At 39.6% G+C, this 25,224-nt stretch overlaps 1 protein-coding gene across 3 annotated transcripts in view; it reads right to left on the bottom strand.

The window, feature by feature from the left end:
• Positions 1 to 25,224, bottom strand: part of PRKAR2B (protein kinase cAMP-dependent type II regulatory subunit beta) — a 107,257-nt gene that overhangs the window by 17,421 nt on the left and 64,612 nt on the right. For 2 of the 3 annotated variants that reach the window (XM_087438633.1, XM_004439292.3), the window contains exon 4: positions 14,260 to 14,343. The exons of the other annotated variant lie outside the window; for it this stretch is intronic. In XM_087438633.1, the coding sequence (XP_087294759.1) occupies positions 14,260 to 14,343 (84 nt within the window). The remainder of the gene's footprint in view (positions 1 to 14,259; positions 14,344 to 25,224) is intronic. 3 annotated transcript variants of the gene reach the window in all.

The following is a 25,224-nucleotide window of genomic DNA, read 5'->3' on the forward strand; positions in this document are numbered from 1 at the left end:
CCCAGCACTGGATCAAGTCCCTATCTGTGAGTATAAAAACGGCACAACACAGCACCCCAGAAGAGCGGATAACGAGTGGCGAGTGAGAAGCCCCCCGACGCCAAGGACCCAGTGGGCAAAAGAGAGAGCCTCCCCCGCCCCCATGCCGGACACTGCAGCTCAGCCGACCAGACCAGACTAAGCGGCCATGGACTGCAGCGAACAGCCAGGACAGAGCGTGGGGGGCTCAGACTACACAGCCCTTAACCCCCACACGGTGGTGGCGGTGGAAATTGCAACCAGATATTGCCAGGATGAGGAAAAACAAAGCCAACACAGGAACCACAATGCAAAGGTACATGAAATCACCAGACCAGAAGGAAAATGACAAGCACCCAGAAACCAACCCTGAAGACACAGAAATCCATAGCCTAAATGATAGAGATTTCAAAATAGCTCTCATAAAAAAAGTCAACGAAATACGAGATAATACAAACAATTCAATGAGATTAGGAGTTTCTTCACAAAAGAGATTGAAATCATAAAGAAAAACCAATCAGTACTGATGGAGATAAAGAACACGATGGAGGAGATAAAGGAGAATCTGGAATCTTTAAAAAACAGAGCTGACAATATGGAAGAAAGAATTAGCATTATAGAGGATGGGAATACAGATATGCTCCAGATGGAAGAGGAGAGAGAACTAAGACTAAAAAGAAATGAAGAAAGTCTCCGAGAAATATCTGACTCTATTAGGAAATGTAACATAAGAATTATAGGTATTCCTGAGGGAGAAGAGAGGGAAAGAGGAACAGAGAGCCTATTCAAGGAAATAATAGCTGAGAACTTCCCAAGTCTGGGGAAGGAGCAGGAAATACCAGTAAGTGAAGCCAATAGGTCACCTAAATACATCAACAGGCAAAGGCCCTCTCCACAACATGTAGTGGTAAGGCTGGTCAAAGTCAATGACAAAGAAACAATATTAAGGGCAGCTAGACAAAAACAAAAAATTACAAAGAAACTCCCATCAGGCTCTCAGCGGATTTCTCAACAGAAACTTTACAAGCTAGGAGAGACTGGAATGATATATTCAAAATACCGAAAGACAAAAACTTTCAGCCAAGAATACTCTATCCAGCAAAAATATCCTTCAAATATGATGGAGAAATAGTAACTTTCCCAGATAAACAAAAGCTAAGGGAGTTCATGGCCACGAGACCACCACTACAAGAAATACTCAAGAAGGCCCTCAGGCCTGAAAAAAAGAAAAGAAAGGGAATACAAAGCTTGGAGCAAGGATAAAAATAGGTAGACAAAATCAGAAAAATAGTAGATCTTTACCGGAATAGGTTAGCAACCACTTAAATACCAAAATCAAAGATCAAAGGAAGGAATTCACCAAAAATAAATATAACCTCATCACTGTAAACACACACCCACAACACAAGATAGAATAAGGTATAACAAGAACGAGTTAGAAAGGGAAGAGGTAAGTGATTGAATGGACTTAGTATAGGGAAATAAGAGGCCATCAGATAATGGACTATCTCATACACAAGATTTTTTATACAAACCTCAAGGTAACCACTAAACAAATAATCAAAACAAAATTACATATGATAAACAAAGAGAAAACTAGAAGAGTCATAAGACAGAACAACCAAACTGAATTGGCAGTCTGAAACAAATGGGACAAGAAACAAAGAAAATGCAAAAGAACCAGAAAATAAGTGACAAAACAGCAACATTAAGCCCTCAATATCAATAATTACCCTAAATGTAAATGGATTGAACTCTCCAATCAAAAGATACAGAGTGGCAGGATGGATTAAAAAACAAAGCCCAAAGTCAGCAGAAGGAGAGAAATGATAAAAATCAGAGCAGAAATAAATGAAATTGAGACCAAAAAAACAGTAGAAAGGATTAATGAAACAAAGAATTAGTTCTTTGAGAAGAAAAACAAAATTGACAAAACCTTAGCCAGACTTACTAAGAAAAAAAGAGAAAAGACTCAAGTAAATAAAATTAGAAATGAAAGAGGAGAAATTACAACTGATACCACGGAAATACAAGGATTATAAAAGAACACTATGATAAATTATATGCCAACAAATTGGACAATCTAGAAGAAATGGATAAATTCTTAGATTTATACAACCTCCCAAAATTGAACCAAGAAGAAATGGAGAATCTGACTAGACAAATAACAAGAGATTGAAATAGTAATCAAAAACCTCCCAAAAAATAAAAGTCCAGGACCAGATGGCTTCTCCAGTGAATTTTACCAAACATTCAAAGAAGATTTAATACCCATCCTTCTTAAACTATTCCAAAAAATAGAGGAAGATGGAACACTTCCTAAATCATTCTACGAGGCCAACATCACCCTGATACCAAAACCAGACAAAGACAATACAAAGAAAGAAAATTACAGGCCAATATTGCTGATGAACATTGATGCAAAAATCCTCAACAAAATATTGGCAAACCGAATACAACAATACATTAAAAAGATCATACACCATGATCAAGCGGGATTTATACCAGGGACGCAGGGATGGTTCAACATCCGCAAATCAATCAACGTGATACATCACATCAACAAAACAAAGAATAAAAACCACATGATCATCTCAATAGACGCAGAGAAGGCATTTGACAAGATACAACATCCATTTATGACAAAAACTCTCAACAAAATGGGTATAGAAGGAAAGTACCTCAACATAATAAAGCCTATTTATGACAAACCCACAGCCAACATCATACTCAACGGGGAAAGACTGAAAGCCATTCCTCTGAGAACAGGAATGAGGCAGGGCTGCCCACTCTCACCACTCCTATTCAACATAGTACTGGAGGTTTTGGCCAGAGCAATTAAAGGAATAAAAGAAAAAGGAATAAAAGAAATCCAAATAGGCAACGAAGAAGTGAAACTCTCACTATTTGCAGATGACATGATATTATATATAGAAAAGCCTAAAGAATCTGTTGGAAAACTATTAGAAATAATCAACAACTACAGCAATGTCGCAGGGTACAAAATCAATCTACAAAAATCAGTTGCATTTCTGTATGCTAATAACAAACTAATAGAAAGAGAGCTCAAAAAGATAATACCATTTACAATTGCTTCAAAAAGAATAAAATATCTAAGAATAAATCTTACCAAGGAGGTGAAAGACCTATACAATGAAAACTACAAGACATTATTCAAAGAAATCAATGATGACATAAAGAAATGGAAAGACATCCCATGCACATGAATTGGAAGAATAAACATAGTTAAAATGTCTATATTACCTAAAGCAATCTACAGATTCAATGCAATCCTAATCAGAATCCCAAAGACATTCTTCACAGAAATAGAAAAAATACTCAAATTCATATGGGTCAACAAAAGACCCCGAATAGCTAAAGCAATCCTAAGAAAAAAGAACAAAGCTGGAGGCATCACAATCCCTGACTTCAAAACATACTACAAAGCAACAGTAATCAAAACAGCATGGTACTGGTACAAAAACAGACACACAGATCAATGGAACAGAATTGAAAGCCCAGAAATAAAACCACACATATACAGACAGCTAATTTTTGACAAAGGAGCTAAGAACATATGGAGAAAGGAAAGTCTCTTCAATAAATGGTGTTGGGAAAACTGGAGAGCCACATGCAAAACAATGAAAGTGGATCATCTGCTATTGCCATTCACAAAAATTAACTCAAAATGGATCAAAGACCTGAAGGTGAGACCTGAAACTATAAAACGCATAGAAGAAAATATAGGCAACACACTATTTGACATTGGTCATAAAGGAATCTTTTTGGATGACATGCCTACCCAGACTAGGGAAACTAAAGAAAAAATAAGCAAGTGGGACTTGATCAGATTAAAGAGCTTCTACAAGACAAATGAAACCAGAATCAAGGTGAACAGACAACCCACCAGCTGGGAGAAAATATTTGCAAGACATATATCTGACAAGGATATATATTATGGATATTATATATCTATAATATATAAAGAACTCACACAACTGAACCACAAAAAAACAAACAACCTGATCAAAAAATGGGCAGAGGAAATGAACAGACACTTCTCCAAAGAAGATATACAGATGGCAAATAGGCACATGAAAAGATGTTCAACATCACTAATCATCAGGGAAATGCAAATCAAAACAACACTAAGATATCACCTCACGCCCGTTAGAATAGCTATAATCACCAAGACAAAAAACAACAAATGTTGGAGAGCATGTAGAGAAACAGGAACCCTCATACACAGCTGGTGGGAATGCAAACTGGTGCAGCCTCTATGGAAAACGGTATGGAGATTCCTCAAAGAATTAAAAATAGAAATATCCTATGATCCAGCTATCCCATTACGGGGGTCTATCCGATGAACCTGAAATCAACAATCCAAAGAAGCTTATGCACCCCTATGTTCATTGCAGCATTATTCACTATAGCCAAGAAGTGGAAGCACCCTAAATGTCCCTCGACTGATGACTGGATCAAGAAGATGTGGTATATATATACAATGGAATACTACTCAGCCATAAAAAAAAGACAAAATCGTCCCATTTGCAACAACATGGATGCGCCTGGAGGGTATTATGTTAAGCGAAATAAGCCAGAAAGAGAAAGACAAACACTGCATGATCTCACTCATATGTGGAATATAAACCAACACATGGACAGAGAAAACTATATTGTGGTTACCAGGGGCAATGGGGGTGGGGGGTGGCACAAGGGGTGAAGGGAGACATGTATATGGTGAAGGACAAACAAAAATGTACAACCCCAAGTTTCACAATGTTATAAACTATTAAAACATCAATAAAAAAAATAACCACTTAAAAAAAAAAGGGGGGCACAACACTAACTGCCTAGGCCAGAATCAACTATCATCACAAGTAAATTAAGGAGCTGAAGATAGATTAGACGGGGAAAAGATGCAAGTGGAAGGAGAAAAGGTGAAGAAATAAGATATTCTGGATCAAACGCATGAACAGACCACATTGACCCTCTTCTTTCTGAGACCCCGTTAACATTTCACAGGGAATATGAGGGTATGAATCCACAAAAATACAGAGTATGGGAAGGGAAATTGATGGATGGAGGAGAGACTTATAGAGCAAAGGTGAGTGACATGGGGGTGGCAAAGAGGGGTGCAGCCCAGAGTTGGGCAGATGGACCTGCAGCATGGGGGCAACCACCTGTCAGAGCACCACCAGGCTGCAGACTGGGAAACACGGTTCGGTAAGGATGGGACTGAGACAGCTGAAAATGAGTAGACTGATGCAGAGTCCTACGCCACCAGCTGATACCTTCCTTCCAATGCCTCCATCCTGAACACAGAACACCTAGCACACAAGTATTGACCCCAACTCTTCCCAGACAAAAGATCAGAGGCAGGTTCTCAGCAGAAACTGAACAAATGAGAGAGAACTAGAACAGTCACTGTGAAAACTGGTGCCCTAGAACAAGGACCTTCACCTGCTCGGATTTAGGGGTCCCCCATGTAACAGCTGGCTCCCTGTGCGCTCAACCTAAACAGTATGTTGGTTGACAGGCCTGCCCTACTTATCCAGAGCTCTAAGTCAGCTTTGGGTGGCCCCTCTGGTAGCCTACGAGACTAAGATAAACTGCAAAATAGCACCAGATGAGACAGAGAATTCAGGAGCAGCAGAGAGCTTTTAGAAAGTTCTACTTTGTATACCCAGAGATATTCAAGATGCATGGGATGAAAAATAGAACATTTAGAAAAACAGGAAATCAGAGAAAAATGAGTAAGTTGGCAATTAAAAACATGACTGCCAAAATTTTTTCTTCCTTTTAAATATTTTATTTTTTAGAACAGTTTTAGATTCACAGCAAAATTGAGCACAAAAGTATAGAGAGTTCTCATATACGCTCATCCACTCCAGCAGCTCTCCCTTACTATCAACGTCCCCCAGCAGAGGGTACATTGGCTACAGTCGATGAACCTACACTGACACATTATAATCACTCAAAGTCCACAGTTCATATTAGGGCTCACTCTTGCTGCTGTACACTCTATGGGTTCTGACAAATGCATAATGACATGTACCCACCATTACAAAATTTTGTAAAAAGTAAAGGGGCAGGAAGATAAATTAAAACCAAAAAGTTCAAAGAAAGCTGATAAAGAGATGAAAAGATAAGAGTTCCAGAGAAAGTGATAATACAGAAAACAAAGGGGAAAAAGTAATCAAAGAAATATAGGATGCATTTTCCAGATCCAAAGGACATAAGTTCTCAGACTGAAAGAGTCCAGCACATTTGATGACCAAACCACACTAATATGACAATGTGGTTTTAGAACACCAAAGATGAAGAAATCTGCAAAGCTTCCAGAAAAGGGGTGCATTTTATATTTTTTATCTTAAAAATACAAAAAAAAGTTTAACTTCTCTCAGAATAAAGAGAAATGCAAATTAAAATAGAAATGAGATATCATTTTTGACCTGTTAGATTAAAAAAAAAAAAAAAGTGAGACTAACACACCGTGTTGGACATGGTATGGGAAAGAGGCATTCTCACACAGACGGCTGATGGGAAGGTAGAATGGAACAAACTCTACAGAGGGCAAGTTGTCAATATTTAATAAAATTTCAAATATGCATACCCTCCTCCTTATTCCTTTTCTAGGAAGCTATTTGACAGATAGTTATGAAATGACATGCACACCAGCATTTTTCATTGCAGCATCATAACAGCAAAAGATTGGAAACAAACTACTGTTTATCCACAGGACACTGCATAAATGAGTTTGGTATCTCCACACGTCGGAAATCTATGCAGCTATAAAAAAGAATGTGGGAGTTTAAGACATTTATCTTTCAACGGAGTCACTGACAAGCAAGAGAACACTCAAAGAAGGTAGTCAGGAAATGTGAAAACCTGCCACAGGGGGAACAGTTGAGGAAAGTGTGGGCATTGAGGTGAGAAAAGAAGACCTACATGTGAACCCATGTGCCATCTTCTGTCACACCGATGATGCTGTGATTCTAGAGGCTAGAACTGGGACTGCTGGGTGGAAGTTTCATGGAGATTTTGGCACAACGTAAAGACATAAGAATGAGAGCTGTTACTTGAGGGCAGTGCTCAAAGCAGGCTCTCCATCTTCCACATGCCATCAAAAGAGCTCAGTGCTTTTCAAACTGTGTTTTGTGGAACCCAGAATTTTGTGGAGGTGCTTCAGTGACTGATTCTGTACACAGCTGATTTAATTGCATCCTTCTTTTTTTATTATTATTTTGTGTGTGTGTGAGGAAGATCAGCCCTGAGCTAACATCCATGCCAATCCTCCTCTTTTTGCTGAGGAAGACTGGCCCTGGGCTAACATCCGTGCCCATCTTGCTCCACTTTATGTGGGACACCGCCACAGCATGGCCTGACAAGCGGTGCGTCAGTGCACACCTGGGATCTGAACCCGGGCCGCCAGCAGCGGAGCGCGCGCACTTAACCGCTAAGCCACGGGGCCCGCCTCCCCTGGATATTTTATATAATGGACTCACACAATATGCAATCTTTTGTGTCTGGCTTATTTCACTCAGCATAATGTTTTCAAGGCTCATCCCTGTTGTAGCATATATCATACTTCATTTCCTTTTACGGATGAATAATAATCCATTCTTTGGATATATCACAATTTGTTTATTCTTCCATCGATGGACACTTGGGTGGTTTCCATCTTTTGGCTATTGTGTATAGTGGGGCTATGAACATTCATATACAAGTATTTGTTTGAATACCTGTTTTCAATTCTTTTGGTTCTATACCTCGGAATGGAATGCTAGGTCATATGGTAATTCTATGTTTAACTTTTTGAGGAACCACAAGCTGTTTTCCACAGCTCCTGAACCATTTTTACTTTCCCACCAGCAATGTGCTAGGGTTCCAATTTCTCTATATCCTCATCAACACTTGTTATTTATTTATTTTTATTATACCCATCCTAGTGGGAGTTAAGTGGTATTTCATTGTGGTTTGATTTTCATTTCCCTAATGACTAACCATGTTGAGAATCTTTTCATGTGCTTGTTGGTCATTTGCATATCTTTTTTGGAGAAATGTCTATTTGCTAATTTTTAAATTTTGTCTTTCTGTTGTTGAGGTGTAAGAGTTCTTTATATATTCTGGATACTAGACCCCCTATCACATATATGATTTGCAAATGTTTTCTCCCATTCTGTAGGTTGTCTTTTTCCTTTTTTTGATATTGTCCTTTGATGCACAAAATTTCTTATGAGGTCCAATTTATCTCTTTTTTTCCTTGCTCCTGTTTTTGGTGTCTATCTAAGAATCCATCGCTAAATCCAAGGTCAGGAAGACTTACCCCTGTGTTTTCTTCTAAGAGTTTTATGGTTTTAGCTCTTACACTTAGGTCTTGGATCCAGTTGGAGTTAATTTTTGTATATGGTGTGAAGTAGGGGGCCAACTTTGTTTTTTGGGTGTGGCTATCCAGTTGTCCCAGCACCATTTGTTGAAGGGACCATTTCTTCCCCATTGAACAGTCCTGGCACCTTGTTGAAAATCAGTTGGCCACAGGTGTATAGGTTTGTTTCTAGACTCTCAATTCTAGTCCATTGTTCTGTATGTCTATCCCTATGCCAGTACTCATTGTTTTGATTACTGTAGCTTTGTAGTAAAAGCTTTGAAATTGGGAAGTATGAGTCCTTTAACTTTGTTCTTCTTTTTCAATATTATTTTGGTTATTTGGGCCCCTCCTTGTGATATATACAATTTTAACCCATTGGACAACAGCAAAATGTTAATGTGTTTTCATGGGTTAGCTTTATAATACATAAATATTACCACTTTAAACTTTCATAAATAAATAAATACTGATGAAAATAATTTTTAAAAAGAATATGGAATCTCTATAAATACTGATACATTGTTAAGTAAAAAAAGGACAGGGCAGAACACCGTAGAGTTTGCTGCCACCAAAATTTTAAAAAGAATATACTTGCATATGCATAGCATAACCCTGGAAAAATATACATGACAGTGCTAAAAGAACTGGGCTCCTGAGAAAATGGGTTGCTGGGAGACAGAGATGGAAGGGAGATTTCCTTTCACTGACCACTCATTTGTTCTTTTTGAATTTTTGTTAATTGTATCTGTATAGTGATTTAAAATTTTTAATTAATTAAAAAACCAAACTTTTCATTTAAACAGAGAGCATAATACTGCATCTTTACGTTAGCTGAGAAAAAATTTTGGAAAAATGATGGTGGTGGGTTTGCAGAAAGTGGTTTTCATCCTGTCCCTGGGTCCCTGTGTGAACTCTGGCATCTGTTTGTGGAACAGCAGCTAGGGTTGAGGATGAAGCCAATGTGGCAGTAAAACAGTGCTTTCTCAATGTGGTGCTAATTGGCTCCACAGGGACCATTTCACCCAAATGAGTTCATCAACTCAGGCAACATATGGTCAACTATCAAAATTCTGAAGGTTGATTAAATGGTTTACTAATATTTTGTTTTGCTTATTATTTATATTTCAACTCTTTTAGGGAAGACGGAGGGGTAATATCAGCTTCATCGATTAGCTCTGGCTCTAAATGTCAAATGGAGAAAAAGACGAAATACATTGCTATAGTACATTTTTTCGTTACCTTGGAATTAGCTGCATTTTAAAACATTATAAAGCTTAAGAATTCATACACAGACATATGAAAAAGTAATTCCTGATAAAATGCAGAACAATTATTTCTTCTAGAACTTCTCTATGTGACATGTGTCTGTTCTAGTCAATCAAAATGTAATTTCCCTATAATTATGCACAGAGCAAAAAGAACTTAGGAAATATTTAATATGCAGAGGCTGATCACGATGACTGACAACTACGGCAGGAAATTCACATCTTATTCTCCTGCAGAATGCAAATTCGAGACTGAGCTCAGTAAAAGAACTCTGACTCACTTAAAAAATAACAATTTACTCTCCATTAATGAAAGAGCCTATCATATAGCACAGGAAAATTATTTCAGTTTGCCTCAAATTAGACATATTTCAGAAGAAAAATGGCCTACTGAGTCGAGCATTAAAATATTCATTAAAAGAATATCTTCAAAGAGATTAATAATTATAAATGCTGTGCTCGACGTTATGAATATACAGTACTCCAAGGAAAAATGTTCTGAGGCCTGGGAGGTGCAAGATTTTCAAGATAAATAATGACTTCAGGAAATTCAAATGAGATAGTAGATACAAAGCCAAGATCACTCTTTTCGCAAGTTAGTAATTAGTGCTTCCCCTTCCTCCTTCAAGTTTTCCCATTTCAGGAAAAGGTACCACCTTCACAGTCATTTCAGCTAGACACTGGGAGTCATCCTAGACTCTTTCCCGATTCACTCAATCACCAAGTACCAACTTCTCACCCTGAATATTTTACAAGACCATCCCTTTTCCCCACTTCCCCAGTTAGGCCCATTTCTTTTCCCTGGATCATGGCATGGCTTCCTCCCTGAGCTCCATTCCTTTGTTCCTGCCCTGTCCCGCTCCTGCCTTTAACTCGCCCCTCCACACTGCTACCACGCTGACCTCAGACACATCTGACTGTTCCATTCTCTGCTTAAAATGCTTCAACTGGGCCTGTCCACTGCCTACAGCAGGTGTCCAATGCCACAGGGTGGCACTTAAGAACGGGCCCTCATGACACCGCACGCATATCTCAGCTCCCATCCCTGGATGTCCCCCACTCTGCACTTTTCTTCAACTGACAATTTCCTACTCATTTTCTGAGGCTCAGCTCAGGTGGCCTCTCCAGCTTCGTGAATCCTCAGGTGAGGCTAAGAGACCCACATCCTCTCCTAGTGCCCTGACCATATTACAGCATTTATCATGTTTTACCAAATTGCCTGGTACGTGTATTTGAATCTTTTATCAAATTATAAGTTGCAAGAGAACAAGAACCAAGTCTAAGTATTTTGTGGCCTGCAACACTTTATACAGGCCTTGGAACATAGTCGGTAGTCAAGGAATTCAACGGAAAGGAGCTGCTGTATGATAAGCAGATTACATAAGTTGAATATGCAATTCAATTTAAATGCATTTGGGTTATTGTAAAAAATGTATATCATAAAAATCTAGAAGGCTGCTTAAAATATGAGCTTAACCTAAAACCTTCAATCTGCCATGTTTGGGGATAAATTTTTTATTCTAGGTGTTAACTTGTTGAGAAAAATAAATGTTTACTTATCCATACTCTGCATCATCCCTAGGAGGATTTGAGTAGGGAAATATATCAATATGGTGTGAGCTCAAATCCAAAAAAGGATCTTTTGGAAACAACCATGTAAATAAGCTTGCTTCTTCCCTATAAAACAGTCAATGATGATAATTCACGAACTTGGTAATTTCATGAACTGGCTTTTAAAATATATATATTGAAGATTAACAGAGCAGTAAAAAAGTCTAAAAAAATTCCTGTTAATAATCACTTTAAAGATGCTCTTTGCCAGAATATACCAGCAAAAGTTTTTTTAAATAATTTTAAATGTGACTGCACTTTTCAGAATGCTTTAAAAGAGCTAATGTTGAAATGACAAGGAAAATCCATCCAATAGGCAGCATCTTGGGAAAGTATAACTGGCAGTTATTTCATTCACGCCCGTTTATCACTTAGTGTATGGACACCAGAATATCACTGTTGAGTCCCTGCTGAAGCATTACGATTCTGGTTCGATTGAATGGGGAAGTATGCAAACAAAATAACATATGGTAGTACCAAAATACTGAACTAGACATTGTCACATTTGGTTCTCGTGGCCAGCAGCATCGACATGGCCTGGGAGCTCATGAAAAATGCAGACTCTCAGGCCCGCCATTGAACAAGAATCTGCACTTTCACAAGACCCTCTGACGACAGGCACGTTAAAGCTTGAGAAGCACTGTTTCTGGTGACCCCGTGAAATTCTCCCATGTAAAGTTCTAGGTGAAAAACAGAGAATCCCCCTGGTTGAAGCCTAACTCTAAGACTTAAACTAAAGCTTAATTTTATAGCTGTCTTCTGTGTCTATTTGGAGCAAAAGAGTCAAATACTAAATTAGTTTAATTCCAATACCAAAGTTATCATCTTATACACACACACACACATATATAAAATTGTATGTGGACTCATAGAGGTGGGTGATCATTAGAGATCACACAGTTTGGTGACCTTTATTTTCACAGAATCATTATCATTCGAGATATGGGATGATTTAGAAGCCCATAAAAATTTTACAAATCCCTTCAGTCACTTATTCCACTATGCAATACTACAAGGAAATTTTTCCATTCATAAACAAAATTGCCAAATTTTCTATCAATTCCATTTCTTATTCTTCCATTATTACAGAGAACAAGCAGCAACCCCATTCTTTAGAGAATCACCCAGTTTTGCAAACTCAGTGATTATTCCGGAGGACCTGGATCAAGGCGGACAAGAGGCTCTTGCCTTAGAGAACACATAGGATCTGCAGGCCAGCTTCAATACCAACCCAGGTACTGACAACCTTTGTTTCTTCCACATTGACCACCATTCCTGGTACAGGGATGCTACTGGTAAATGGGGGTTGAATGAACTGAGTGAATAAACTCAGAAGGGCCACTCTAAACAGGCTTAATTCATGCTATGAGAGTATTCAAAGGGTTGGTGTAACTTGTAGCAAGACTTGAGTTTGAGATCACTTAAAGACCATCATTTTATTACAAGTAACAAACATATCCCAAAATGTAATTTATTATTAAATATGTACACCTAGATAAATACAAAACAATAACTCAAAACATTCTTGTCTTTGTCCCATGTTTTCTTTTTGAGAGCCTATTCTGTGTAGAGAGCCTTGAGTGGCATACGCTACCTAAAGAGTGACATAAGGATGTAAAAGATAAAGTTCCCGCCCTCAAGAAAATGGGCGGATAAAGTGAGTGATGGATCTTTGGTATGGTCAGCTCAGGCCTGTCAGAGCCTATAATCTGGACTCACAGATGGAGAGATAAACTCATAATGTGTGGTCCTAAAACGAGATATTCAAAGTCATAAAATGTAATCCTTGTTCCTGGAGGACATGATGTAAACATAAATGGCATTAGAAACAAAGGAGCTTTTTATAGTATTTCAGGGTGCAATATGACCCAGTGTAGAAGACTCAGTAAGATGCAGTACTCTCCTCTTTATAAAAACGGACTTTTTGGGCCTTGCCCAGTGGCCGAGCAGTTAACGTTCCGTGTGCTCTGCTTCGGAGGCCTGCGGCCTGGGTTCGCAGGTTCAGATCCTGGGTTAGGACATACCCCACTCACCAGCCATGCTGTGGCAGTGACTCACGTACAAAATAGAGGAAGATGGGCATGAATGTTAGCTCAGGGCCAATCTTCCTCACCAAATAAATAAATAAGCTTTCCATGTACATGTCTGAGGCCATCCTCTCCTCTTAAAAAAAAAAACGGCCTTTTTAACAAGACCTCATCTTAAGAAGAGTGGGTCTTGATTTATGCTTTCTTCTCTAGGGCATCAATCTGAAAACTGTAAGATATTGAGTTTGACCAAAAAAAAGTTGATGTAAGTTACAAAAGTTAACTTGGTTTTCATATTTGGAACATGGCAGTAGGGGTTCTTTTCCAAGTGACCATAGTGCAACGAATAAGCATAATTTGCGGTGAAGGAAACAGAACATTTAGGGCAGAGTGCAGGGCAAAATCTGAACAGCATGCTCACTCATACTGCAAGAGGGTACTCTAGAAATAGACCCAAAACCAACTATAAATTTCAAAATCCTTACCAAGAACAACAAAATTCCCCCATCTTTAAAGCCAAGTAAAATGTTACTTTAAAAATATGTATAATATAAAAATTATATCTTAAAATATAATTACTATTACTGGCTGTTGAGAGAGGCAGTAACACCATGGGCCCTGAGTATCCCTGCATGTTCCTGCTGGGTGCACAGAGAACACAAGATCCCAACCTCTCCTCACCTGTGCCATCTCTCAGGGCTATGTTTGTAGCAAGCAACCTTGGGGGATGAGACAACGTTCTCCCCAGAAACAGCAGGCCTGGTGACTCCTGTCTAACAGTAGTGGACCTCCCGAGCTCAGTATTCCCCTCCTATGACACAACCTGCTGTGTGTGCAGGCATCCACGTGAAGCCTTTACATTGCCCCGAGTGACATTAGCTTGTAAAGAGAGTAAAACCCAAGACCTTGCACAGTTCCTCACAGTGACACTGAAAAAACCCATTTCTATTGTTGAGATTTATCTTACCGGATCCAAGTTCTTAAACAGCAGGATGTCTTTGCAAGCCTCTTGTAATCGATTTCTTTGATCATCAGTTTTAGGATGTATAATCTAAAAGGACATCAAATTAAAAAATAAACAAACAAATAATTAGTCTACTCACCTTACTCATAAGGGATAAAATTTCCTAGCAAGATGTTAGAAGGAAGAACTGTTAGTGCTGAGGTTCACTTCAGGTGACCAGATATTAACTATCAGCCCACCAAGTAGAAGAAAGAAATACAGTTGATCTCAGGGGGGTGATGCCCATTCATCAATACAGCACCTGAATGCTTCCAAGAGTGCTTCCCCCCAGACTGGCAAGTTCATTTTGCAAAGGTCCGTGATTGGCTGATCATTGACGACTCAAGCTCCCAGCCAGTGGGAACATACAAAAGGACAACAGATTACAGCAGCTGTGTTGGAAATGTAGAGACTGCCTCTATTCTTAATATTCCTTGATATGGTTGGATACTCTCTAATACTGAGTTTAATACCCTTTCAGGATGTAGCTCGTCCCTCTGAAACTTAATAAAGTCTCCAGAAGCGAGTAAATTCTTACATACATCTTGCATTAGAGATTAAGTACATTTTTGTGCACAATCTATGTAACTACCCCCATAGGGAGGGATTTTTCGAGGGGAGGCAGCAACCATGCACTGCCACTCAAGAGAGTGTGCATTTGAGGAAAATGAATCCAGTCCTGGTGCATTCATTTTAGAATGGACTCAAAGAAAACCAGGTATTATATATTCCTACTAAATCTTTATTCCAGGAGGGTGAAGACTGACAGAATACCCTCTGTAAGTGCGGCCTGCCAACTCCCCAGAGTCCCTTTTCACCACCAGAAGGCTCAACGGGCAGAGACCAAAAGGCCTATTCTTTGGTGAACACAGGTCGTTTGTAATATAAAGTCAGAGTTAGATATAGAGTTAGAGAGGCAAGAGAGAGTCCTAAAAGCAGCAGGCATCGAGTCAGTCTCCTGGAGACCTACACACCACCTTTTCCTGTTCTAATGGTCACTCAGAGTGACCAGCAGGTGATAAGCAGGAGCCTCACCTCTTCAGTCAGCTGGCCCCACCATCAGAGCAACCAGAATGGGCAGCAGTGAGTTTTGTGCTCATGAATATATCAAAATTCACAATGGGAAATTAAAATGAGCATTTCAAACCCAGCTCGGATGGCTAAAAATTAATGAAAATCATAGGCTCAAGAAGAATCAAGAAGGGCTGGCCTGGTGGCTTAGTGGTTAAGCGCGTGCGCTCCGCTACTGGCGGCCCGGGTTCAGATCCTGGGCGCGCACCGATGCACCACATCTCTGGCCATGCTGAGGCCGTGTCCCACATACAGCAACTAGAAGGATGTGCAACTATGACATACAACTATCTACTGGGGCTTTGGGGAAGAAAGAAGGAGGAGGATTGGCAATAGATGTTAGCTCAGAGCCGGTCTTCCTCAGCAAAAAGAGGAGGATTAGCACGGATGTTAGCTCAGGGCTGATCTTCCTCACAAAAAAAAAAAAAGAAGAAGAAGAAGAATCAAGAAAATTTACAGTATCTGTGTACTATTTATGTACTACACAAAAGACTACCAGCCAGTGAGAGAGGAAGTCACTGCATGTTTTCCCATATGGGCAAGCTATAGTCAAACTTTTGCTTACTACATAATCAATACTCATCTCAAAGTAGATTCTAAGATGACAGATGGACACAGAAAACGTAGATCCTGATACCTACTAACTCACTGCTATACAAGAAACTTTTAAAATTTGGGTATTAACTAAATCATGCCAACCAAAATTCACTTCTTCCTACTTCAAATAAGGAAGGCTAACACAATAAAACAAAACAAAAAGTTATTTCTCACTTCACAAAATCCATCTAGAACTTTACACTGAAGCAACCATGAACATTTGCCTGCTGAGAAGCTCTATCCTCAGAGAGAAAAGGTTGGGGATACCACGTCACCATCGTTGAAATGACTTTCTAGGCCCAAGATGGAGCCGTTCCTGCCCAGGGTGCCACGTCAGCAAACTGAAACTTAGGTTAACTCTCCTGTCCCTGTAAATGCTCCTCTTGACCACAAATGCAGTCTATCCAGCCAGCCCCCAAATGCCAAGCCAGCTCTGGGCTGTGTACTTATTTCCTTGTTCCTTATTTATTTTCTGTTTTTCTTCTCCTTGTTCCTTATACTTTTTTTTTTATTATTTACTTATTGAGGTAACATTGGTTTATAACATTACATAAATTTCAGATGTACATCATTGTATTTTGACTTCTGAGTAGACTACATCATGTTCACCACCCAAAGACTAATTACCATCCCCCCACCGTACACACATGTGCCCTGTCACCCTTTCAGCCGTCCTTCTTCTCCTCTTCCCCTCTGGTAACAACCAATCTAATTTCTGTATCTATGTGTTTGTTTGCTATTGTGTTTTTTTTTTTTAAAGATTTTATTTATTTATTTATTTTCCCCCCAAAGCCCCAGTAGATAGTTGTATGTCATAGTTGCACATCCTTCTAGTTGCTGTATGTGGGACGTGGCCTCAGCATGGCCGGAGAAGCGGTGTGTCGGTGTGCGCCCGGGATCCGAACCCGGGCCGCCGGCAGCGGAGCATGCGCACTTAACTGCTAAGCCACAGGGCCGGCCCTGTTTGCTATTGTTGTTGTTTTTATCTTCTACTCATGAATGAGATCATACAGTATTTGACTTTTTCCGTCTGACTTATTTCCCTTAGCATAATACCCTCAAGGTCCATCCATGTTGTTGCATATGGCAAGATTTCATTTTATTTTATAGCTAAGTAGTATTCCATCGTGTATATATACCACATATTCTTAATCCATTCATCTCTTGATGGGCGCATAGGTTGTTTCTAAGTCTTCGCTATTGTGAACAATGCTGCAATGAACATAGGGGTGCACAGATCTTTATGACTTCGTCTTTTTATGTTCTTTGGATAAATACTCAACAGTGGAATAGCTGGAACACATGGTAGTTCTATTCTTAATTTTGTGAGGAATCTCCATACTGTTCTCCATAGTATCTGTAGCAGTTTGCATTCCCACCAGCAGTGTATGAGAGTTCCCTTTTCTCCACATCCCCTCCAACACTTGTTATTTCTTGTCTTGTTAATTATAGCCATTCTGACAGGCTTTAGGTGATATCTCATTGTAGTTTTGATTTGTATTTCCCTATTAACTAGTGATGTTGAACATCTTTTCATTTGCCTGTTGGCCATCTGCATATTTTCTTTGGAAAAAGATCTGGTCAGATCTTTTGCCCATTTTTTAATTGGGTTGTTTGTTTATTGTTCTTTAGTTATATGAGTTCTTTACATATTTTGGATATTAACTCCTTATCGGATATACGGTTTGCAAATATCTTCTCCCAATTGTTAGGTTGTCTTTTCGTTTTGTTGATGGTTTCCTTTGCTGTGCAGAAGCTTTTTAGTTTGACGTAGTTTGATTTGTTTATTTTTTCTTTTGTTTCTCTTGCCTGGTGAGATAAGGTGTTCAAAAATACGCTGCTAAGATCGATGTCAAAGAATGTACTGCCCATGGTTTTTTCTAGAAGTTTTATGGTTTCAGGTCTTATATTCAAGTCTCTAATCCATTTTGAGTTAATTTTTGCATAGGGTGTGAGATAATGGTCTACTTTCATTCTTTTGCATGTGGCTGTCCAGTTTTCTCAACACCATTTACTGAAGAGACTTTCATTTCTCCATTATATGTTCTTGGCTCCCTTGTCAAAAATTAGCTGTCCATAGATGTGTGGGTTTATTTCTGGGCTCTCAATTCTGTTCCACTGACCTGTGTGCCTGTTTTTGTGCCAGTACCATGATGTTTTGGTTACTATAGCTTTGTAGTATATTTTGAAATCAGGGAGTGTGATACCTCCAGCTTTGTTCTTTTTTCTCAGGATTCCTTTAGCTATTCGGGGTCTTTTGTTGTTCCATATAAATTTTAGGATTCTTTGTTCTATTTCTGTGAAAAATGTTGTTGGAACTTTGATAGGGATTGCATTGAATCTATAGATGGCTTTAGGAAGTATGGACATCTTAACTATGTTAATTCTTCCAATCCAAGAGCACGGAATATCTTTCCATTTCTTTGTGTCTTCTTCAATTTCTTTCAGAAATGTTTTATAGTTTTCGGTGTACAGATCTTTCACCTCTTTGGTTAAGTTTATTCCTAGGTATTTTATTCTTTTTGTTGCAATTGTAAATGGGACGGTATTCTTAAATTTCTCTTTCTGCTACTTCGTTGTTAGTGTACAGAAATGCAACTGATTTTTGTATGTTGATTTTGTATCCTGCAACTTTCCCATATTCGTTTATTACTTCTAAAAGTTTTCTGGTGGATGCTTTAGGGTTTTCTATATATAAAATCATGTCATCTGCAAATAGTGACAGTTTCACTTCTTCCTTTCCAATTTGGATCCCTTTTATTTCTTTCTCTTGCCTGATTGCTCTGGCTAGGACTTCCAATACTATGTTAAATAGGAGTGGTGACAGTGGGCATCCTTGTCTGGTTCCTGTTCTTAGAGGGATAGCTTTCAGTTTTTCACCATTGAGGATGATATTAGCTGTGGGTTTCTCATATATGGTCTTTATTATGTTGAGGTACTTTCCTTCTATACCCATTTTATTCAGAGTTTTTATCATAAATGGATGCTGGATCTTGTCAAATGCTTTCTCTGCATCTATTGAGATGATCATGTGATTTTTGTTCTTCATTTTATTAATGTGGTGTATTACGTTGATTGATTTGCGAATGTTAAACCATCCCTGCATACCTGGAATAAATCCCACCTGATCACGGTGTATAATCTTTTTAACATATTGTTGTACGCGATTTGCTAGTATTTTGTTGAGGATTTTCGCATCGATGTTCATCAGTGATATTGGCCTGTAATTTTCTTTTTTTGTGTTGTCCTTGTCTGGTTTTGGTATCAGGGTAATGTCAGCTTCGTAGAATGAGTTAGGGAGCTTCCCCCCCTCCTCAATTTTTTGGAAGAGTTTGAGAAGGATAGGTATTAAGTCTTCTTTGAATGTTTGGTAGAATTCACCAGGGAAGCCGTCTGGTCCTGGACTTTTATTTTTGGGGAGGTTTTTGATTACTGTTTCGATCTCCTTACTGGTGATTGGTCTATTCAAATTCTCTACTTCTTCTTGATCCAGTTTTGGAAGGTTGTATGATTCTAAGAATTTATCCATTTCTTCCAGATTGTCGAATTGGTTGGCATATAGTTTTTCATAGTATTTTCTTATAATCTTTTGTATTTCTGAGGTGTCTGTTGTAACCACTCCTCTTTCATTTCTGATTTTACTTATTTGTGCCTTCTCTCTTTTTTTCTTGGTGAGTCTAGCTAAAGGTTTGTCTATTTTGTTGATCTTTTCAAAGAACCAGCTCTTGGTTTTATTAATTTTTCTATTGTTTTTGGTCTCTATTTCATTTATTTCTGCTCTGATTTTTATTATTTCCCTTCTTCTACTGATTTTGGGCTTTGTTTGTTCTTCTTTTTCCAGTTCCTTTAGGTGCATTGTTAGATTGTTTATTTGAGATTTTTCTTGTTTGTTGAGATAGGCCTGTATTGCTATAAACTTCCCTCTTAGAACCGCTTTTGCTGTATCCCATAAATTCTGGCATGTCGTATTTTCATTTTCATTTGTCTCCAGGTATTTTTGATTTCTTCTTTGATTTCTTCATTAACCCAGTCGTTGTTCAGTAGCATTTTGTTTAATCTCCATGTATTTGTGGCTTTTCTGATTTTCTTCCTATAGTTGATTTCTAGTTTCATACCTTTGTGGTCAGAAAAGATGCTTGGTATTATTTCAATCTTCTTAAATTTATGGAGACTTGTTTTGTGGCCTAATATGTGATCAATCCTGGAGAACGTTCCATGTGCATTTGAAAAGAACGTGTATTCTTCGGTTTTTGGATGGAATGCTCTGTATATATCTACTAGGTCCATCTGTTCTAGTGTGTCGTTTAAGGCCAATGTTTCCTTATTGATCTTCTGTTTGGATGATCTATCCGTTGGTGTAAGTGGAGTGTTAAAGTCCCCTACTATTATTGTGTTACTGTCTATTTCTGTTTTTATGTCTGTTAATAATTGCTTTATATATTTAGGTGCACCTACATTGGAGTGCGTAGATATTTACAAGTGTTATATCCTCTTGTTGGATTGTTCCCTTGATCATTATGTAATGCCCTTCTTTGTCTCGTTTTACAGTTTTTGTTTTAAAGTCTATTTTGTCTGATATGAGTACTGCTACCCCAGCTTTCTTTTCATTGCCATTTGCGTGGAGTATCTTTTTCCATCCCTTCACTTGCAGTTTGTGAGTGTCTCTAGGTCTGAAGTGTGTCTCTTGTATGCAGCATATATATGGGTCTTGTTTTTATCCAGTCAGCCACCCTATGCCTTTTAATTGGAGCATTTAGTCCATTGACGTTTAAAGTAGCTATTGATAAGTATGTACTTACTGCCATTTTTAAATTTTTTTTTTTTTTTTCTCAGTGTTTTAGTAGTCCTTCTCTGTTCCTTACTTCTTCTATACAGAATTGATGGTCACTTTAGTTTGACCTCTGTCTGAAAGCTGTACTCTTTAACTACCCTCCTCCCTCCTTTTATGTTTTTGATATCATATCCAACCTCTTTTTGTGCATTTGTATCCATTACGTTCTAATCGTGGAAATAGATAATTTTTCCTATTTGTGGTCTTCTCTTTTCCCCTTAAATCAGTCCCTTTAACATTTCTTGTAACACTGGTTTCTTGGTGACAAACTCCTTTAATTTTTGCTTATCTGGGAAAATTTTGATCTCTCTTTCCATTTTGAACGATAACCTTGCTGGGTAGAGTATTCTTGGCTGTAAGTTCTTTCCTTTTTGCACTTTAAATATATCATGCCATTCTCTTCTAGCCTGTAAGGTTTCTGCTGAGAAGTCAGCTGATAGCCTTATGGGGTTTCCTTTGTATGTAACTTGACATTCTCTTGCGGCTTTTAGGATTCTCTCTTTATCTTTAATTCTGGACATTTTGATTATGATGTGTCTTGGTGTGGGCCTCTTTGGGTTTATCTTGTTTGGGGCTCTCTGTGCCTCCTGTACCTGGATGTCTGTTTCCTTCCTTAGGTTAGGGAAGTTTTCATCTATTATTTCTTGAAATAGATTCTCTGCCCCCTTGTCTCGTTCTTCTCCTTCCGGGACACCTATAACACGGATGTTAGTGTGCTTGATGTTGTCCCAGAGGTCCCTTAGACTGTCCTCACTCTTTTTAATTCTTTTCTCTTTTACCTGTTCACCTTGGGTAATTTCTTCTAGTCTTTCTTCCAGCTCACAGATCCGTTCTTCTGTATCCTCTACTCTGCTTTTGAGTCCCTCTAATGAGTTTTTCATTTCCAGTATTGTATTCTTCATTTCTGATTGGTTCTTTTTATATCTTCCATTTCTTTGTTGACATTCTCACTGAGTCCATCTATTCTTCTCCCCAGATCAGTGAGCATCCTTAACACTCTTAGTTTGAACTCTCTGTCGGGTAGGTTGCTCATTTCTGTTTCACTAAGTTCCTTTTCTGGGGTTTTGTCCTGTTCCCTTACTTGGAATGTATTCTTTTGCCTCTTCATTTTGCCTCTTTCCCTGTGCTTGTGTCTACGTATTAGGTAGGTCAGCTACGTCTCCTGCTCTTGGATAGGTGACCTTATGTAAGTGATGGCTTAGGAGGCTTCCAGTGTGCTTCCCTCAGTTCTCAATGTTCCAGGGGTGACCCCTATGTGGGCTACGTGTATCCTTCTGCTGTGGCCTGTTTGCTCTCCCTGTAGGCGCCCAGGGAGGCTGAGTTATGCTCCTGGCCAGCTGTTGTAATGCTCAGCTGCTTGTAGTTGTTGTGGGCCCTTCAGTCTCTTTATCAGCTGTGGGGAGCCCCAGTACAGTTGGCTGCAAGTTCTAATACCACATTTGTGTTGCAGTATTTCTTTTAAGTGAGTAGGCCCCCAGTGTGGCAGGTTGTTAGGCTCAGAGTCTTATAATTGCTATAAGCCTCCAGCCTTTAGGTCTCTTGTCAGCTCTCTGAGGATTGCAGCTGGGTGTGGCTGGCCTCAGGCACAGGAGCACCCAATTGTTTCAGGTTTTGGATGGTGGAGCAAACCTCCTATGTGGGTCTTTGAGAAGTACAAGTCTTCTGTGGCTGAGAAGCCCTGCCACCCACAGGTCCACACACACAGTCAACACAGTCCTGCCCCGTGTGAGTGCCCCGACCTCCCCAAGTGGACCCAGTCTCTCCACGGCGGGAGCCCCACACACTCTGCCACCGCCCCACACTCTCCACCCGCTCCTTGTGCACACCCTGCCCCGCTCAAGTCGGCTCAGTTGCCAGGCTGCAGAGAATCCAGTCACCAATCTATGCAGGCCCACACGTTGCCTGAGGGCTTGTTGTTGGGTGGGGCTAGTCTCTAGGGTGGGCTGCCTGCCCTGGCTGAGCTGGATTAAATCGGTGCTCTAGCGGGTGGAGCAGACCCTGGGCTAGCAGGTCTCAGGGAGAACTCCAATGGCGTCTGTGTCAGCACGCTCACACCAGGCCACAACAATGGCCGCCGCCAATGTCCCAGTCCCTGGAGAGGTCTCACCCCTCACCGAGATGCACTCAGGGCCTATTAGGTGAGTCTCTTGTCACCAAGCACTGTGCACCTTTCTTTCTGGTGATTTTAGGATGCTTTCTGGAGCAGGTGAGTTTGTGCGTGGGCCCTTTAAGAGCCAGTTTTAGTTTCTTTGTGAACCGGGTTTTCTGGGGGTGCTACCCAATGCTTTAGTAGCAGGCAAAGTCAGATATTATGCTGCTGGTCTCAATTGTGCTGGGTCCACAAAATGCCCACAGCGGGGGCGCTCCCCGGCTCAGGGCCCCGCGCCTCCAGGGAGGCTGCGTACCTGTGAGCTGCTCCCGGCGGCCGTGAAGCTGGCGGCTTGTGAAGGCGGCGTTTTTCCTCTCCAGAAGGGAGTCTCTGCCTCTTCTACCCCAGTTAGGATTGTCCGTTGTTGCAGGAGTTCCTCTTATCCAGTTTTCAGTTCTGTCTCAGGGGTAATTTTTCCACGAGTAGTTGTAAATTGGCTGTGTCCACGGGAGGAGGTGAGTTCAGAGTCTGCCTACGCCGCCATCTTGACTCCGCCTCCTGTTTTTTTATCCATTTAGCCACCCTATGTCTTTTGATTGGAACATTTAGTCCATTGATATTTAAAGTAGCTCTTGATAAGTACTTACTTATTGCCATTTTGTTACTTTTTTTCTGGGTGTTTTAGTAGTTCTCTGTTCCTTTCTTCTTCTCTTGCTCTCTTACCTTCTGATTTGATGGCTTTCTTTAGAATTATGTTTGGGTTCCTTTTTCTTAAGTTTTTGTGTATTTATGTAGGTTTCTGTTTTGTGATTACCATGACATTCATATATAATAACCTGTGTAAATAGGAATCTATATTAAGTTGATGGTCTCTTAAGTTTGATCTCTCACTAAGAGCCCTACTCTTTTTATTCCCCTCCCCTCACATTTTATGTTTTTGATATCATAGTTAACCTCGTGTGTGTGTGTATCCCTTAACCTCTTCATGGAAATAGACGATTTTAGTACTTTTGTCTTTCGACTTTCATAGTAGCTTCATAGGTGGTTGATCTGCTACTTTTACTGTATATTTGCCTTTATCGGTGATTTTGTTTTTCCTTTGATAATTTTCTTATTCCTATTTGTAGTCTTTTCTTTTCCACTTAAATAAGTCTCTTTAACATTTCTTGTAAGGCCAGTTTATTGGTGATAAACTCCTTAGTTCTTGCTTGTCTGGAAAACTCTTTACCTTTTCTTCTGTTCTGAATGATAACCATGCCGGGCAGTGTATTCCCTTGGCTGTGGCTTTTTCCTTTCAGCACTTTGAATATATCATGCCCTTCTAGCCTATACGGTTTCTGCTGAGAAGTCAGCTGATAGCCTTATGGGGTTTCCTTAATATGTAACTTGTTGCCTTTGTCTTGCAGTTTTTTGATTCTCTCTTTATCTTTAATTGTTGACATTTTAATTATAATGTGTCTTGGTGTGGGCCTCTTTGGTTTCACCTTGTTTGGTGCTCTCTGTGCTTCCTGTACCTGGATATCTGTTTCTTTCCTTAGGTTAGGAAAGTTTTCAGCTATTATTTCTCCAAATAGAGTCTCTGTTCCTTTGTTTCTTTCTTCTTCTTCTGGGAAACCTATAATATGGACATTAGTGTGCTTGATGTTGTCCCAGAGGTCCCTTAGACTGTCCTCATTCTTTTTAATTCTTTTTTCTGTTCAGCTTGGGTGAATTCCTCTACTCTTTCTTCCAGCTCGCTGATGCGTTCTCTATCATCTACTCTGCTATTGAGTCCCTTTAGTGAATATTCCATTTCCATTATTGTATTCTTCAGTTCTGAATGGTTCTTTTTTATATTTTCCATTTCTTTGTTGATGTTCTCACTGTGTTCATCTAATCTTCTCCCAAGATCAGTGAGCATCCTTATGACTAATAGTTTATATTCTTTATCAGGTAGATTGTTTGTCTCTGTTTTGTTTAGTTCTTTTTCTGAAGATTTGTCCTGTTCTCTTATTTGGAACACATTCTCATGTCTCCTCATTTTGCCTACTTCTCTGTGCTTATATCTACGTATTAGGTAGATCAACTACATCTCCCAATCTTAGAGAGGTGGCCTTACGTAAGAGATGCCTTATGAGGCCCAGCAGTGTGCTTCCCTCTTGTCACCAGTTACAAATGTTCTAGGAGTGTCCCCTGTCTGCCCTTCTGTTGCAGCGGGGTTGCTTTTGCTGCAGGTACATGGGGAAGCTAGGCTGGCCCCCTGGCCAGCTGGTTCTAAGGCTCAGCAGCGTGCAGCTGCTACAGTCACTTTAGTCACTTTACTGGGCAGGGGGAGCCCCAGCACAGCTGGCTGCAAGGTCTA

The sequence above is a fragment of the Ceratotherium simum genome, chromosome 1 (assembly GCF_057802395.1).
Source record: "Ceratotherium simum simum isolate JZ-2026a chromosome 1, ASM5780239v1, whole genome shotgun sequence".
Classification (NCBI taxonomy): Eukaryota; Metazoa; Chordata; class Mammalia; order Perissodactyla; family Rhinocerotidae; genus Ceratotherium; species Ceratotherium simum.